This window comes from Trichomycterus rosablanca, chromosome 4 (genome assembly GCF_030014385.1).
Source record: "Trichomycterus rosablanca isolate fTriRos1 chromosome 4, fTriRos1.hap1, whole genome shotgun sequence".
NCBI lineage: Eukaryota > Metazoa > Chordata > Actinopteri > Siluriformes > Trichomycteridae > Trichomycterus > Trichomycterus rosablanca.
In genome coordinates, this window is record NC_085991.1 from 55,361,916 (window position 1) to 55,380,713 (window position 18,798).

The 18,798-nt window shown below is 51.6% G+C and overlaps 1 protein-coding gene across 1 annotated transcript in view; it reads left to right on the top strand.

Annotated features, from left to right (window-relative positions):
- mier1b (mesoderm induction early response 1b, transcriptional regulator) overlaps positions 1–18,798 on the top strand; it is a 52,692-nt gene that overhangs the window by 7,087 nt on the left and 26,807 nt on the right. Inside the window, exon 3 of the mRNA XM_062994576.1 lies at positions 14,176–14,300. Within this exon, the coding sequence (XP_062850646.1) occupies positions 14,176–14,300 (125 nt within the window). The remainder of the gene's footprint in view (positions 1–14,175; positions 14,301–18,798) is intronic.

The window sequence follows — 18,798 nt, forward strand, 5'->3', positions numbered from 1 at the left end:
GAGGTGATAGATGAGGGTGATAGGTGAGGTGATAGATGAGGTGATAGGTGAGGTGATAGGTGAGGTGATAGGTGAGGTGATAGACGAGGTGATAGGTGAGGTGATAGGTGAGGTGATAGATGAGGTGAGAGGTGAGGTGATAGATGAGGTGAGAGGTGAGGTGATAGATGAGGTGAGGGTGAGGTGATAGATGAGGTGAGAGGTGAGGTGATAGATGAGGTGATAGGTGAGGTGATAGGTGAGGTGATAGGTGAGGTGATAGGTGAGGTGATAGATGAGGTGATAGACGAGGTGAGAGGTGAGGTGATAGGGGAGGTGATAGGTGAGGTGAGGTGATATGAGATAGGTGAGGTGATAGATGAGGTGATAGATGAGGGTGATAGATGAGGGTGATAGATGAGGTGATAGGTGAGGTGATAGGTGAGGTGATAGACGAGGTGAGAGGTGAGGTGATAGACGAGGTGAGAGGTGAGGTGATAGATGAGGTGATAGATGAGGTGATAGGGGAGGTGATAGGTGAGGTGAGGTGATATGAGATAGGTGATAGGTGAGGTGATAGGTGAGGTGATAGGTGAGGTGATAGGTGAGGTGATAGGTGAGGTGATAGACGAGGTGATAGGTGAGGTGATAGGTGAGGTGATAGGTGAGGTGATAGATGAGGTGAGAGGTGAGGTGATAGATGAGGTGAGAGGTGAGGTGATAGATGAGGTGATAGATGAGGTGATAGGGGAGGTGATAGGTGAGGTGAGGTGATATGAGATAGGTGAGGTGATAGGTGAGGTGATAGGTGTGGTGATATGAGATAGGTGAGGTGATAGGTGATAGGCGAGGTGATAGGTGAGGTGATAGATGAGGTGATAGATGAGGTGATAGATGAGGTGAGAGGTGAGGTGATAGATGAGGTGATAGGTGAGGTGATAGGGGAGGTGATAGGTGAGGTGAGGTGATATGAGATAGGTGAGGTGATAGGTGATAGGTGAGGTGATAGATGAGGGTGATAGATGAGGTGATAGATGAGGTGATAGACGAGGTGAGAGGTGAGGTGATAGATGAGGTGATAGGGGAGGTGATAGGTGAGGTGAGGTGATATGAGATAGGTGAGGTGATAGGTGATAGGTGAGGTGATAGATGAGGTGATAGGTGAGGTGAGGTGATATGAGATAGGTGAGGTGATAGGTGATAGGTGAGGTGATAGATGAGGGTGATAGATGAGGTGATAGATGAGGTGATAGACGAGGTGAGAGGTGAGGTGATAGATGAGGTGATAGGGGAGGTGATAGGTGAGGTGAGGTGATATGAGATAGGTGAGGTGATAGGTGATAGGTGAGGTGATAGATGAGGTGATAGGTGAGGTGATAGATGAGGTGATAGATGAGGTGAGAGGTGAGGTGATAGGTGAGGTGAGGTGATATGAGATAGGTGAGGTGATAGGTGATAGGTGAGGTGATAGGTGAGGTGATATGAGATAGGTGAGGTGATAGGTGATAGGCGAGGTGATAGGTGAGGTGATAGATGAGGTGATAGGTGAGGTGAGGTGATATGAGATAGGTGATAGGTGAGGTGATAGGTGAGGTGAGGTGATATGAGATAGGTGAGGTGATAGATTAGGTGATAGGTGAGGTGATAGATGAGGTGATAGGTGAGATGATAGGTGATAGGTGAGGTGATAGATGAGGTGATAGGTGATAGGTGAGGTGATAGGTGAGGTGATAGATTAGGTGATAGGTGAGGTGATAGGTGATAGGTGAGGTGATAGGTGATAGGTGAGGTGATAGATGAGGTGATAGATGAGGTGATAGATGAGGTGATAGGTGAGATGATAGGTGATAGGTGAGGTGATAGGTGAGGTGATAGGTGATAGGTGAGGTGATAGATGAGGTGATAGGTGATAGGTGAGGTGATAGGTGAGGTGATAGGTGAGGTGATAGGTGAGGTGATAGGTGAGGTGATAGGTGATAGGTGAGGTGATAGGTTAGGTGATAGGTGATAGGTGAGGTGATAGGTGAGGTGAGGTGATAGGTGAGGTGATAGATGAGGTGATAGGTGAGATGATAGGTGATAGGTGATAGGTGATGGGTGAGGTGATAGGTGATGGGTGAGGTGATAGGTGAGGTGATAGGTGAGGTGATAGGTGAGGTGATAGGTGAGGTGATAGGTGAGGTGATAGGTGATAGGTGATAGGTGAGGTGATAGATGAGGTGATAGGTGAGGTGATGGGTGAGGTGATAGATGAGGTGATAGACGAGGTGATAGGTGAGGTGATGGGTGAGGTGATAGGTGAGGTGATAGACGAGGTGATAGGTGAGGTGATAGGTGAGGTGATAGATGAGGTGAGAGGTGAGGTGATAGATGAGGTGAGAGGTGAGGTGATAGATGAGGTGAGGGTGAGGTGATAGATGAGGTGAGAGGTGAGGTGATAGATGAGGTGATAGGTGAGGTGATAGGTGAGGTGATAGGTGAGGTGATAGGTGAGGTGATAGATGAGGTGATAGACGAGGTGAGAGGTGAGGTGATAGGGGAGGTGATAGGTGAGGTGAGGTGATATGAGATAGGTGAGGTGATAGATGAGGTGATAGATGAGGGTGATAGATGAGGGTGATAGATGAGGTGATAGGTGAGGTGATAGGTGAGGTGATAGACGAGGTGAGAGGTGAGGTGATAGACGAGGTGAGAGGTGAGGTGATAGATGAGGTGATAGATGAGGTGATAGGGGAGGTGATAGGTGAGGTGAGGTGATATGAGATAGGTGATAGGTGAGGTGATAGGTGAGGTGATAGGTGAGGTGATAGGTGAGGTGATAGGTGAGGTGATAGACGAGGTGATAGGTGAGGTGATAGGTGAGGTGATAGGTGAGGTGATAGATGAGGTGAGAGGTGAGGTGATAGATGAGGTGAGAGGTGAGGTGATAGATGAGGTGATAGATGAGGTGATAGGGGAGGTGATAGGTGAGGTGAGGTGATATGAGATAGGTGAGGTGATAGGTGATAGGTGAGGTGATAGGTGAGGTGATATGAGATAGGTGAGGTGATAGGTGATAGGCGAGGTGATAGGTGAGGTGATAGATGAGGTGATAGATGAGGTGATAGATGAGGTGAGAGGTGAGGTGATAGATGAGGTGATAGGTGAGGTGATAGGGGAGGTGATAGGTGAGGTGAGGTGATATGAGATAGGTGAGGTGATAGGTGATAGGTGAGGTGATAGATGAGGGTGATAGATGAGGTGATAGATGAGGTGATAGACGAGGTGAGAGGTGAGGTGATAGATGAGGTGATAGGGGAGGTGATAGGTGAGGTGAGGTGATATGAGATAGGTGAGGTGATAGGTGATAGGTGAGGTGATAGATGAGGTGATAGGTGAGGTGAGGTGATATGAGATAGGTGAGGTGATAGGTGATAGGTGAGGTGATAGATGAGGGTGATAGATGAGGTGATAGATGAGGTGATAGACGAGGTGAGAGGTGAGGTGATAGATGAGGTGATAGGGGAGGTGATAGGTGAGGTGAGGTGATATGAGATAGGTGAGGTGATAGGTGATAGGTGAGGTGATAGATGAGGTGATAGGTGAGGTGATAGATGAGGTGATAGATGAGGTGAGAGGTGAGGTGATAGGTGAGGTGAGGTGATATGAGATAGGTGAGGTGATAGGTGATAGGTGAGGTGATAGGTGAGGTGATATGAGATAGGTGAGGTGATAGGTGATAGGCGAGGTGATAGGTGAGGTGATAGATGAGGTGATAGGTGAGGTGAGGTGATATGAGATAGGTGATAGGTGAGGTGATAGGTGAGGTGAGGTGATATGAGATAGGTGAGGTGATAGATTAGGTGATAGGTGAGGTGATAGATGAGGTGATAGGTGAGATGATAGGTGATAGGTGAGGTGATAGATGAGGTGATAGGTGATAGGTGAGGTGATAGGTGAGGTGATAGATTAGGTGATAGGTGAGGTGATAGGTGATAGGTGAGGTGATAGGTGATAGGTGAGGTGATAGATGAGGTGATAGATGAGGTGATAGATGAGGTGATAGGTGAGATGATAGGTGATAGGTGAGGTGATAGGTGAGGTGATAGGTGAGGTGATAGGTGATAGGTGAGGTGATAGATGAGGTGATAGGTGATAGGTGAGGTGATAGGTGAGGTGATAGGTGAGGTGATAGGTGAGGTGATAGGTGAGGTGATAGGTGAGGTGATAGGTGATAGGTGAGGTGATAGGTGATAGGTGAGGTGATAGGTGATAGGTGAGGTGATAGGTGAGGTGAGGTGATAGGTGAGGTGATAGATGAGGTGATAGGTGAGATGATAGGTGATAGGTGATAGGTGATGGGTGAGGTGATAGGTGATGGGTGAGGTGATAGGTGAGGTGATAGGTGAGGTGATAGGTGATAGGTGATAGGTGAGGTGATAGATGAGGTGATAGGTGAGGTGATGGGTGAGGTGATAGATGAGGTGATAGACGAGGTGATAGGTGAGGTGATGGGTGAGGTGATAGGTGAGGTGATAGGTGAGGTGATGGGTGAGGTGATGGGTGAGGTGATAGGTGAGGTGATAGGTGAGGTGATAGGTGAGGTGATAGGTGAGGTGATAGACGAGGTGATAGGTGAGGTGATAGGTGAGGTGATAGGTGAGGTGATAGACGAGGTGATGGGTGAGGTGATGGGTGAGGTGATAGGTGAGGTGATGGGTGAGGTGATGGGTGAGGTGATAGGTGAGGTGATAGGTGAGGTGATAGGTGAGGTGATAGGTGAGGTGATAGGTGAGGTGATAGACGAGGTGATGGGTGAGGTGATGGGTGAGGTGATAGGTGAGGTGATAGGTGAGGTGATAGGTGAGGTGATAGGTGAGGTGATAGACGAGGTGATGGGTGAGGTGATGGGTGAGGTGATAGGTGAGGTGATAGGTGAGGTGATAGACGAGGTGATAGGTGAGGTGATAGGTGAGGTGATAGGTGAGGTGATAGGTGAGGTGATAGGTGAGGTGATAGACGAGGTGATGGGTGAGGTGATAGGTGAGGTGATAGGTGAGGTGATAGGTGAGGTGATAGGTGAGGTGATAGGTGAGGGTGAGGTGATAGACGAGGTGATAGGTGAGGTGATGGGTGAGGTGATAGGTGAGGTGATAGGTGAGGTGATGGGTGAGGTGATGGGTGAGGTGATGGGTGAGGTGATAGATGAGGTGATAGACGAGGTGATAGGTGAGGTGATGGGTGAGGTGATGGGTGAGGTGATGGGTGAGGTGATAGGTGAGGTGATAGGTGAGGTGATAGGTGAGGTGATAGACGAGGTGATGGGTGAGGTGATGGGTGAGGTGATAGACGAGGTGATAGGTGAGGTGATAGACGAGGTGATGGGTGAGGTGATGGGTGAGGTGATAGGTGAGGTGATAGGTGAGGTGATAGGTGAGGTGATAGACGAGGTGATGGGTGAGGTGATGGGTGAGGTGATAGACGAGGTGATAGACGAGGTGATAGACGAGGTGATAGGTGAGGTGATAGACGAGGTGATGGGTGAGGTGATGGGTGAGGTGATAGACGAGGTGATAGGTGAGGTGATAGACGAGGTGATGGGTGAGGTGATGGGTGAGGTGATAGACGAGGTGATAGGTGAGGTGATAGACGAGGTGATGGGTGAGGTGATGGGTGAGGTGATAGGTGAGGTGATAGATGAGGTGATAGACGAGGTGATAGGTGAGGTGATGGGTGAGGTGATGGGTGAGGTGATGGGTGAGGTGATAGGTGAGGTGATAGGTGAGGTGATAGGTGAGGTGATAGACGAGGTGATGGGTGAGGTGATGGGTGAGGTGATAGACGAGGTGATAGGTGAGGTGATAGACGAGGTGATGGGTGAGGTGATGGGTGAGGTGATAGGTGAGGTGATAGGTGAGGTGATAGGTGAGGTGATAGACGAGGTGATGGGTGAGGTGATGGGTGAGGTGATAGACGAGGTGATAGACGAGGTGATAGACGAGGTGATAGGTGAGGTGATAGACGAGGTGATGGGTGAGGTGATGGGTGAGGTGATAGACGAGGTGATAGGTGAGGTGATAGACGAGGTGATGGGTGAGGTGATGGGTGAGGTGATAGACGAGGTGATAGGTGAGGTGATAGACGAGGTGATGGGTGAGGTGATGGGTGAGGTGATAGGTGAGGTGATAGGTGAGGTGATAGACGAGGTGATGGGTGAGGTGATAGGTGAGGTGATAGGTGAGGTGATAGGTGAGGTGATAGGTGAGGTGATAGACGAGGTGATAGGTGAGGTGATAGGTGAGGTGATAGACGAGGTGATAGGTGAGGTGATAGGTGAGGTGATAGGTGAGGTGATAGGTGAGGTGATAGGTGAGGTGATAGACGAGGTGATGGGTGAGGTGATGGGTGAGGTGATGGGTGAGGTGATAGGTGAGGTGATAGGTGAGGTGATAGGTGAGGTGATAGGTGAGGTGATAGACGAGGTGATAGGTGAGGTGATAGGTGAGGTGATAGGTGAGGTGATAGGTAAGGTGATAGGTGAGGTGATGGGTGAGGTGATAGATGAGGTGAGAGGTGAGGTGATAGACGACGTGATAGGTGAGGTGATAGGTGAGGTGATAGGTGAGGTGATAGGTGAGGTGATAGGTGATGGGTGAGGTGATGGGTGAGGTGATGGGTGAGGTGATGGGTGAGGTGATAGGTGAGGTGATAGGTGAGGTGATAGACGAGGTGATAGGTGAGGTGATAGGTGAGGTGATAGGTGAGGTGATAGGTGAGGTGAGAGGTGAGGTGATAGGTGAGGGTGAGGTGATAGGTGAGGTGATAGATGAGGGTGATAGATGAGGTGAGGGTGAGGTGATAGGTGAGGTGAGAGGTGAGGTGATAGGTGAGGTGATAGATGAGGTGATAGATGAGGTGATAGGTGAGGTGATAGGTGAGGTGATAGGTGAGGGTGATAGATGAGGTGAGGGTGAGGTGATAGGTGAGGTGAGAGGTGAGGTGATAGGTGAGGTGATAGATGAGGTGATAGATGAGGTGATAGGTGAGGTGATAGGTGAGGTGATAGATGAGGGTGATAGATGAGGTGAGGGTGAGGTGATAGGTGAGGTGAGAGGTGAGGTGATAGGTGAGGTGATAGATGAGGTGATAGATGAGGTGATAGGTGAGGTGATAGGTGAGGTGATAGGTGAGGTGATAGGTGAGGTGAGAGGTGAGGTGATAGGTGAGGGTGAGGTGATAGGTGAGGTGATAGATGAGGGTGATAGATGAGGTGAGGGTGAGGTGAGAGGTGAGGTGAGAGGTGAGGTGATAGGTGAGGTGAGGGTGAGGTGATAGACGAGGTGATAGACGAGGTGATAGATGAGGTGATAGGTGAGGTGTGAGGTGATAGGGGAGGTGATAGGTGAGGTGATAGGTGAGGGTGAGGTGATAGACGAGGTGATAGACGAGGTGATAGATGAGGGTGATAGGTGAGGTGATAGACGAGGTGATGGGTGAGGTGATAGGGGAGGTGATAGATGAGGTGAGGGTGAGGTGATAGGTGAGGGTGAGGTGATAGGTGAGGTGATAGACGAGGTGATAGATGAGGGTGATAGATGAGGTGAGGGTGAGGTGATAGGTGAGGTGATAGGTGAGGTGATAGGTGAGGTGATAGGTGAGGTGATAGGTGAGGGTGAGGTGATAGGTGAGGTGATAGATGAGGTGATAGGTGAGGTGAGAGGTGAGGTGATAGACGAGGTGAGGGTGAGGTGATAGATGAGGGTGATAGATGAGGGTGAGGTGATAGATGAGGGTGATAGGTGAGGTGATAGGTGAGGTGTGAGGTGATAGGTGAGGTGATAGGTGAGGTGATAGGTGAGGTGATAGGTGAGGTGATAGGTGAGGTGATAGGTGATAGATGAGGTGATAGGTGAGGTGAGAGGTGAGGTGATAGGTGAGGTGATAGGTGAAAGTGAGGTGATAGATGAGGTGATAGATGAGGTGTGAGGTGAGGGTGAGGTGAGAGGTGAGGTGATAGACGAGGTGATAGGTGAGGTGATAGGTGAGGTGAGGTGATAGGTGAGGTGATAGATGAGGTGAGGTGATAGGTGAGGTGTGAGGTGATAGGTGAGGTGATAGGTGAGGTGATAGACGAGGTGATAGGTGAGGTGATAGGTGAGGTGTGAGGTGAGGGTGAGGTGAGAGGTGAGGTGATAGACGAGGTGATAGATGAGGGTGATAGGTGAGGTGATAGGTGAGGTGATAGGTGAGGTGATAGGTGATAGGTGAGGTGATAGATGAGGTGAGAGGTGAGGTGATAGGTGAGGTGATAGACGAGGTGATAGGTGAGGTGATGGGTGAGGTGATAGATGAGGTGATGGGTGAGGTGATGGGTGAGGTGATAGATGAGGTGATAGGTGAGGTGATAGGTGAGGTGATAGACGAGGTGAGAAGTGAGGTGATAGATGAGGTGATAGGTGAGGTGATAGATGAGGTGAGAGGTGAGGTGATAGATGAGGTGAGAGGTGAGGTGAGAGGTGAGGTGATAGGTGAGGTGATAGACGAGGTGATAGGTGAGGTGATAGACGAGGTGATAGGTGAGGTGATGGGTGAGGTGATAGATGAGGTGATAGGTGAGGTGATAGGTGAGGTGATGGGTGAGGTGATGGGTGAGGTGATGGGTGAGGTGATAGACGAGGTGAGAAGTGAGGTGATAGATGAGGTGAGAGGTGAGGTGAGAGGTGAGGTGATAGGTGAGGTGATGGGTGAGGTGAGAAGTGAGGTGATAGATGAGGTGATAGGTGAGGTGATAGGTGAGGTGATAGGTGAGGTGATAGATGAGGTGAGAGGTGAGGTGATGGGTGAGGTGATAGGTGAGGTGATAGGTGAGGTGATAGACGAGGTGATAGGTGAGGTGATGGGTGAGGTGATAGGTGAGGTGATGGGTGAGGTGATGGGTGAGGTGATAGGTGAGGTGATAGACGAGGTGAGAAGTGAGGTGATAGGTGAGGTGATAGACGAGGTGATGGGTGAGGTGATAGGTGAGGTGATAGGTGAGGTGATAGATGAGGTGAGAGGTGAGGTGATAGATGAGGTGAGAGGTGAGGTGATAGATGAGGTGAGAGGTGAGGTGATAGATGAGGTGATGGGTGAGGTGATAGATGAGGTGAGAGGTGAGGTGATAGATGAGGTGATGGGTGAGGTGATAGATGAGGTGATAGGTGAGGTGAGAGGTGAGGTGATAGATGAGGTGATGGGTGAGGTGATAGATGAGGTGATGGGTGAGGTGATAGATGAGGTGAGGGTGAGGTGATAGGTGAGGTGATAGACGAGGTGATGGGTGAGGTGATAGGTGAGGTGATAGGTGAGGTGATAGACGAGGTGATAGGTGAGGTGATGGGTGAGGTGATAGATGAGGTGATAGATGAGGTGAGAGGTGAGGTGATAGATGAGGTGATGGGTGAGGTGATAGATGAGGTGATAGGTGAGGTGATAGATGAGGTGAGAGGTGAGGTGATAGATGAGGTGAGAGGTGAGGTGAGAGGTGAGGTGATAGGTGAGGTGATAGACGAGGTGATGGGTGAGGTGATAGGTGAGGTGATAGGTGAGGTGATAGGTGAGGTGATAGACGAGGTGATAGGTGAGGTGATGGGTGAGGTGATAGGTGAGGTGATAGGTGAGGTGATGGGTGAGGTGATGGGTGAGGTGATGGGTGAGGTGATAGGTGAGGTGATGGGTGAGGTGATAGGTGAGGTGATAGGTGAGGTGATAGACGAGGTGAGAAGTGAGGTGATAGATGAGGTGATAGGTGAGGTGATAGACGAGGTGAGAAGTGAGGTGATAGATGAGGTGATAGGTGAGGTGATAGGTGAGGTGATAGATGAGGTGAGAGGTGAGGTGAGAGGTGAGGTGATAGGTGAGGTGATAGGTGAGGTGATGGGTGAGGTGATAGGTGAGGTGAAAGGTGAGGTGATAGGTGAGGTGATAGGTGAGGTGATGTGAGAGGTGAGGTGATAGGTGAGGGTGAGGTGATAGGTGAGGTGATAGGTGAGGTGATAGGTGAGGTGATAGGTGAGGTGATAGACGAGGTGATAGGTGAGGTGATGGGTGAGGTGATAGGTGAGGTGAAAGGTGAGGTGATAGGTGAGGTGATAGACGAGGTGAGAGGTGAGGTGATAGGTGAGGGTGAGGTGATAGGTGAGGTGATAGACGAGGTGATAGGTGAGGTGATAGGTGAGGTGATAGGTGAGGTGAGAGGTGAGGTGATAGACGAGGTGATAGACGAGGTGAGAGGTGAGGTGATAGGTGAGGGTGAGGTGATAGGTGAGGTGATAGACGAGGTGATAGATGAGGGTGATAGGTGAGGTGATAGATGAGGTGATAGGTGAGGTGATAGGTGAGGTGATAGGTGAGGTGATAGACGAGGTGATAGGTGAGGTGATAGGTGAGGTGATAGGTGAGGTGATAGATGAGGTGAGAGGTGAGGTGATAGATGAGGTGAGAGGTGAGGTGATAGATGAGGTGAGGGTGAGGTGATAGGTGAGGTGATAGGTGAGGTGATAGACGAGGTGATAGGTGAGGTGATGGGTGAGGTGATAGATGAGGTGATAGATGAGGTGAGAGGTGAGGTGATAGATGAGGTGATGGGTGAGGTGATAGATGAGGTGATAGGTGAGGTGATAGATGAGGTGAGAGGTGAGGTGATAGATGAGGTGAGAGGTGAGGTGAGAGGTGAGGTGATAGGTGAGGTGATAGACGAGGTGATGGGTGAGGTGATAGGTGAGGTGATAGGTGAGGTGATAGGTGAGGTGATAGGTGAGGTGATAGGTGAGGTGATGGGTGAGGTGATGGGTGAGGTGATAGGTGAGGTGATAGGTGAGGTGATGGGTGAGGTGATAGGTGAGGTGATAGGTGAGGTGATAGGTGAGGTGATAGGTGAGGTGATGGGTGAGGTGATAGGTGAGGTGATAGACGAGGTGAGAAGTGAGGTGATAGATGAGGTGATAGGTGAGGTGATAGACGAGGTGAGAAGTGAGGTGATAGATGAGGTGATAGATGAGGTGATAGGTGAGGTGATAGGTGAGGTGATAGGTGAGGTGATAGATGAGGTGAGAGGTGAGGTGATAGGTGAGGTGATAGGTGAGGTGATGGGTGAGGTGATAGGTGAGGTGAAAGGTGAGGTGATAGGTGAGGTGATAGGTGAGGTGATGTGAGAGGTGAGGTGATAGGTGAGGTGATAGGTGAGGGTGAGGTGATAGGTGAGGTGATAGGTGAGGTGATAGGTGAGGTGATAGACGAGGTGATAGGTGAGGTGATGGGTGAGGTGATAGGTGAGGTGAAAGGTGAGGTGATAGGTGAGGTGATAGGTGAGGTGATAGACGAGGTGAGAGGTGAGGTGATAGGTGAGGGTGAGGTGATAGGTGAGGTGATAGACGAGGTGATAGGTGAGGTGATAGGTGAGGTGATAGGTGAGGTGATAGACGAGGTGAGAGGTGAGGTGATAGGTGAGGGTGAGGTGATAGGTGAGGTGATAGACGAGGTGATAGGTGAGGTGATAGGTGAGGTGATAGGTGAGGTGAGAGGTGAGGTGATAGACGAGGTGATAGACGAGGTGAGAGGTGAGGTGATAGGTGAGGGTGAGGTGATAGGTGAGGTGATAGACGAGGTGATAGATGAGGGTGATAGGTGAGGTGATAGATGAGGTGATAGGTGAGGTGATAGGTGAGGTGATAGGTGAGGTGATAGACGAGGTGATAGGTGAGGTGATAGGTGAGGTGATAGGTGAGGTGATAGATGAGGTGAGAGGTGAGGTGATAGATGAGGTGAGAGGTGAGGTGATAGATGAGGTGAGGGTGAGGTGATAGATGAGGTGAGAGGTGAGGTGATAGATGAGGTGATAGGTGAGGTGATAGGTGAGGTGATAGGTGAGGTGATAGGTGAGGTGATAGATGAGGTGATAGACGAGGTGAGAGGTGAGGTGATAGGGGAGGTGATAGGTGAGGTGATAGATGAGGTGATAGATGAGGGTGATAGATGAGGGTGATAGATGAGGTGATAGGTGAGGTGATAGGTGAGGTGATAGGTGAGGTGATAGACGAGGTGAGAGGTGAGGTGATAGACGAGGTGATAGATGAGGTGATAGATGAGGTGATAGGGGAGGTGATAGGTGAGGTGAGGTGATATGAGATAGGTGAGGTGATAGGTGATAGGTGAGGTGATAGGTGAGGTGATAGGTGAGGTGATAGGTGAGGTGATAGGTGAGGTGATAGACGAGGTGATAGGTGAGGTGATAGGTGAGGTGATAGGTGAGGTGAGAGGTGAGTACAGTGTTCATAGTTCGAATAACTATGAACCATTGCAGGAAAAGTTTGTGAGCCCTTGGGAAAAAAAATACTGCATTAATTACTTGTAACACTTGTAAGTCACACTAGTGGACAAACTCATTCTTTCTGAACGAATACACAAACTTCTATTTTTAATTACGTATATAATAATGACATTTATACCAGGCTAAATAAGGTGTGATCTAGTCTCGCGTGTGTAGATGAGGTGAGAGGTGAGGTGATAGATGAGGTGATAGGTGAGGTGATAGGGGAGGTGATAGGTGAGGTGAGGTGATATGAGATAGGTGAGGTGATAGGTGATAGGTGAGGTGATAGATGAGGTGATAGACGAGGTGAGAGGTGAGGTGATAGATGAGGTGATAGGGGAGGTGATAGGTGAGGTGAGGTGATATGAGATAGGTGAGGTGATAGGTGATAGGTGAGGTGATAGATGAGGTGATAGGTGAGGTGAGGTGATATGAGATAGGTGAGGTGATAGGTGATAGGTGAGGTGATAGATGAGGGTGATAGATGAGGTGATAGATGAGGTGATAGACGAGGTGAGAGGTGAGGTGATAGATGAGGTGATAGGGGAGGTGATAGGTGAGGTGAGGTGATATGAGATAGGTGAGGTGATAGGTGATAGGTGAGGTGATAGATGAGGTGATAGGTGAGGTGATAGATGAGGTGATAGATGAGGTGAGAGGTGAGGTGATAGGTGAGGTGAGGTGATATGAGATAGGTGATAGGTGAGGTGATAGGTGAGGTGATATGAGATAGGTGAGGTGATAGGTGATAGGCGAGGTGATAGGTGAGGTGATAGATGAGGTGATAGATGAGGTGATAGATGAGGTGAGAGGTGAGGTGATAGATGAGGTGATAGGTGAGGTGAGGTGATATGAGATAGGTGATAGGTGAGGTGATAGGTGAGGTGAGGTGATATGAGATAGGTGAGGTGATAGATTAGGTGATAGGTGAGGTGATAGATGAGGTGATAGGTGAGATGATAGGTGATAGGTGAGGTGATAGATGAGGTGATAGGTGATAGGTGAGGTGATAGGTGAGGTGATAGATTAGGTGATAGGTGAGGTGATAGGTGATAGGTGAGGTGATAGGTGAGGTGATAGATGAGGTGATAGATGAGGTGATAGATGAGGTGATAGGTGAGATGATAGGTGATAGGTGAGGTGATAGGTGAGGTGATAGGTGAGGTGATAGGTGATAGGTGAGGTGATAGATGAGGTGATAGGTGATAGGTGAGGTGATAGGTGATAGGTGAGGTGATAGGTGAGGTGATAGGTGAGGTGATAGGTGAGGTGATAGGTGAGGTGATAGGTGATAGGTCAGGTGATAGGTGAGGTGAGGTGATAGGTGAGGTGATAGATGAGGTGATAGGTGAGATGATAGGTGATAGGTGATAGGTGATGGGTGAGGTGATAGGTGATGGGTGAGGTGATAGGTGAGGTGATAGGTGAGGTGATAGGTGAGGTGATAGGTGAGGTGATAGGTGATAGGTGAGGTGATAGGTGAGGTGATAGGTGAGGTGATAGGTGAGGTGATAGATGAGGTGATAGGTGAGATGATAGGTGATAGGTGATAGGTGATGGGTGAGGTGATAGGTGAGGTGATAGGTGAGGTGATAGGTGAGATGATAGGTGATAGGTGATAGGTGATAGGTGATAGGTGAGGTGATAGGTGAGATGATAGGTGATAGGTGATAGGTGATAGGTGAGGTGATAGGTGAGATGATAGGTGATAGGTGATAGGTGATAGGTGATGGGTGAGGTGATAGGTGAGGTGATAGGTGAGGTGATAGGTGAGATGATAGGTGATAGGTGATAGGTGAGGTGATAGGTGAGGTGATAGGTGAGATGATAGGTAACCTCTCTCGTGTTGGGGGGGGGTTGTGCTGCAGGGGTGTCGGTAGGTTCGGACAGCGTGGAGTTTGAGATGAGGGATTACGATGAAGATAGAACGGCGGACGAGGAGGAGCTGATGCAGGATAGCAGCTTCACCAACGAGATGGAGGAGCTGAATCAGGTAACACACACACACACACCTCCACACACACCTCCACACACACACCTCCACACACACACACACCTCCACACCTCCACACACACACCTCCACCTCCACACACACACCTCCACCTCCACACCTCCACCTCCACACACACACCTCCACACACACCTCCACACACACACACACCTCCACCTCCACACCTCCACACACACACCTCCACACACACCTCCACACACACACACACCTCCACACACACACCTCCACCTCCACACACACACACACCTCCACACACACACCTCCACACACACACACACCTCCACACCTCCACACACACACCTCCACCTCCACACCTCCACCTCCACACACACACCTCCACACACACCTCCACACCTCCACACACACCTCCACACACACACCTCCACACACACCTCCACACACACACACACCTCCACACCTCCACACACACACCTCCACACACACCTCCACACACACACACACCTCCACACCTCCACACACACCTCCACACACACACCTCCACACACACCTCCACACACACACACACCTCCACACCTCCTCACACACACCTCCACACACACACACACACACACCTCCACACACCTCCACACACCTCCACACCTCCACACACACACCTCCACACCTCCACACACACACCTCCCCACACACACACCTCCACTCACACACACACCTCCACACCTCCACCTCCACACCTCCACCTCCACACACACACCTCCACACACACACCTCCACACACCTCCACACACCTCCACACCTCCACACACACACCTCCACACCTCCTCACACACACCTCCACACCTCCTCACACACACCTCCACACACACACCTCCACACCTCCTCACACACACCTCCACACCTCCACACACACACACACACCTCCACTCACACACACACCTCCACACCTCCTCACACACACCTCCACACCTCCACACCTCCACACACACACACCTCCACACACACACCTCCACACACACACACACACACCTCCACACCTCCACACCTCCACACACACACACCTCCACACACACACACACCTCCACACCTCCACACACACACCTCCACCTCCACACACACACCTCCACCTCCACACCTCCACCTCCACACACACACCTCCACACACACCTCCACACACACACACACCTCCACCTCCACACACACCTCCACACACACCTCCACACACACACCTCCACCTCCACACACACTCACACCTCCACACACACACCTCCACCTCCACACACACACCTCCACCCCACACCTCCACCTCCACACACACACCTCCACACACACCTCCACACCTCCACACACACCTCCACACACACACCTCCACACACACCTCCACACACACACACACCTCCACACCACCTCACACACACCTCCACACACACACACACACACACCTCCACACACCCCACACACCTCCACACACACACCTCCACACCTCCACACACACACCTCCCCACACACACACCTCCACTCACACACACACCTCCACACCTCCACCTCCACACCTCCACCTCCACACACACACCTCCACACACACACCTCCACACACCTCCACACCTCCACACACACACCTCCACACCTCCTCACACACACCTCCACACCTCCTCACACACACCTCCACACACACACCTCCACACCTCCTCACACACACCTCCACACCTCCACACACACACACACACCTCCACTCACACACACACCTCCACACCTCCTCACACACACCTCCACACACACACACACACCTCCACACCTCCACACACCTCCACACCTCCACACACACACACACCTCCACACCTCCACACACACACCTCCACACACACACACACACACCTCCACACCTCCACACCTCCACACACACACACCTCCACACCTCCTCACACACACCTCCACACCTCCTCACACACACCTCCACACACACACCTCCACACCTCCACCTCCACACACACACCTCCACACACACACCTCCACACACCTCCACACACACACCTCCACACACCTCCACACACCTCCACACCTCCACACACACACACACACCTCCACCACACACACACCTCCACACCTCCTCACACACACCTCCACACCTCCACACCTCCACACACACACACCTCCACACCTCCACACACACACCTCCACACACACACACACACACCTCCACACCTCCACACCTCCACACACACACACCTCCACACACACACACACCTCCACACCTCCACACACACACCTCCACCTCCACACACACACCTCCACCTCCACACACACACCTCCACACACACCTCCACACACACACACACCTCCACCTCCACACACACACCTCCACACACACCTCCACACACACACCTCCACCTCCACACACACACACACCTCCACACACACACCTCCACACACACACCTCCACCTCCACACCTCCACCTCCACACACACACCTCCACACACACCTCCACACCTCCACACACACCTCCACACACACACCTCCACACACACCTCCACACACACACACACCTCCACACCTCCTCACACACACCTCCACACACACACACACACACACCTCCACACCTCCTCACACACACCTCCACACCTCCTCACACACACCTCCACACACACACCTCCACACCTCCTCACACACACCTCCACACCTCCACACACACACACACACCTCCACTCACACACACACCTCCACACCTCCTCACACACACCTCCACACACACACACACACCTCCACACCTCCACACACCTCCACACCTCCACACACACACACACCTCCACACCTCCACACACACACCTCCACACACACACACACACACCTCCACACCTCCACACCTCCACACACACACACCTCCACACCTCCTCACACACACCTCCACACCTCCTCACACACACCTCCACACACACACCTCCACACCTCCACACACACACCTCCACACCTCCACACACACACCTCCCCACACACACACCTCCACTCACACACACACCTCCACACCTCCACCTCCACACCTCCACCTCCACACACACACCTCCACACACACACCTCCACACACCTCCACACACCTCCACACCTCCACACACACACCTCCACACCTCCTCACACACACCTCCACACCTCCTCACACACACCTCCACACACACACCTCCACACCTCCTCACACACACCTCCACACCTCCACACACACACACACCTCCACTCACACACACACCTCCACACCTCCTCACACACACCTCCACACCTCCACACACACACACCTCCACACCTCCACACACACACCTCCACACACACACACACACACCTCCACACCTCCACACCTCCACACACACACACCTCCACACACACACACACCTCCACACCTCCACACACACACCTCCACCTCCACACACACACCTCCACCTCCACACACACACCTCCACACACACCTCCACACACACACACACCTCCACCTCCACACACACACCTCCACACACACCTCCACACACACACCTCCACCTCCACACACACACACACCTCCACACACACACCTCCACACACACACCTCCACCTCCACACCTCCACCTCCACACACACACCTCCACACACACCTCCACACCTCCACACACACCTCCACACACACACCTCCACACACACCTCCACACACACACACACCTCCACACCTCCTCACACACACCTCCACACACACACACACACACACCTCCACACACCTCCACACACCTCCACACCTCCACACACACACCTCCACACCTCCACACACACACCTCCCCACACACACACCTCCACTCACACACACACCTCCACACCTCCACCTCCACACCTCCACCTCCACACACACACCTCCACACACACACCTCCACACACCTCCACACCTCCACACACACACCTCCACACCTCCTCACACACACCCCTCCACACCTCCTCACACACACCTCCACACACACACCTCCACACCTCCTCACACACACCTCCACACCTCCACACACACACACACACCTCCACTCACACACACACCTCCACACCTCCTCACACACACCTCCACACACACACACACACCTCCACACACCTCCACACCTCCACACACACACACCTCCACACCTCCACACACACACCTCCACACACACACACACACACCTCCACACCTCCACACCTCCACACACACACACCTCCACACCTCCTCACACACACCTCCACACCTCCACACACACACACCTCCACACCTCCACACACACACCTCCACACACACACACACACCTCCACACCTCCACACACACACACCTCCACACCTCCACACACACCTCCACACACACACACACACCTCCACACCTCCACACACACACACCTCCACACCTCCTCACACACACCTCCACACCTCCTCACACACACCTCCACACACACACCTCCACACCTCCTCACACACACCTCCACACCTCCACACACACACCTCCACTCACACACACACCTCCACACCTCCTCACACACACCTCCACACACACACACAC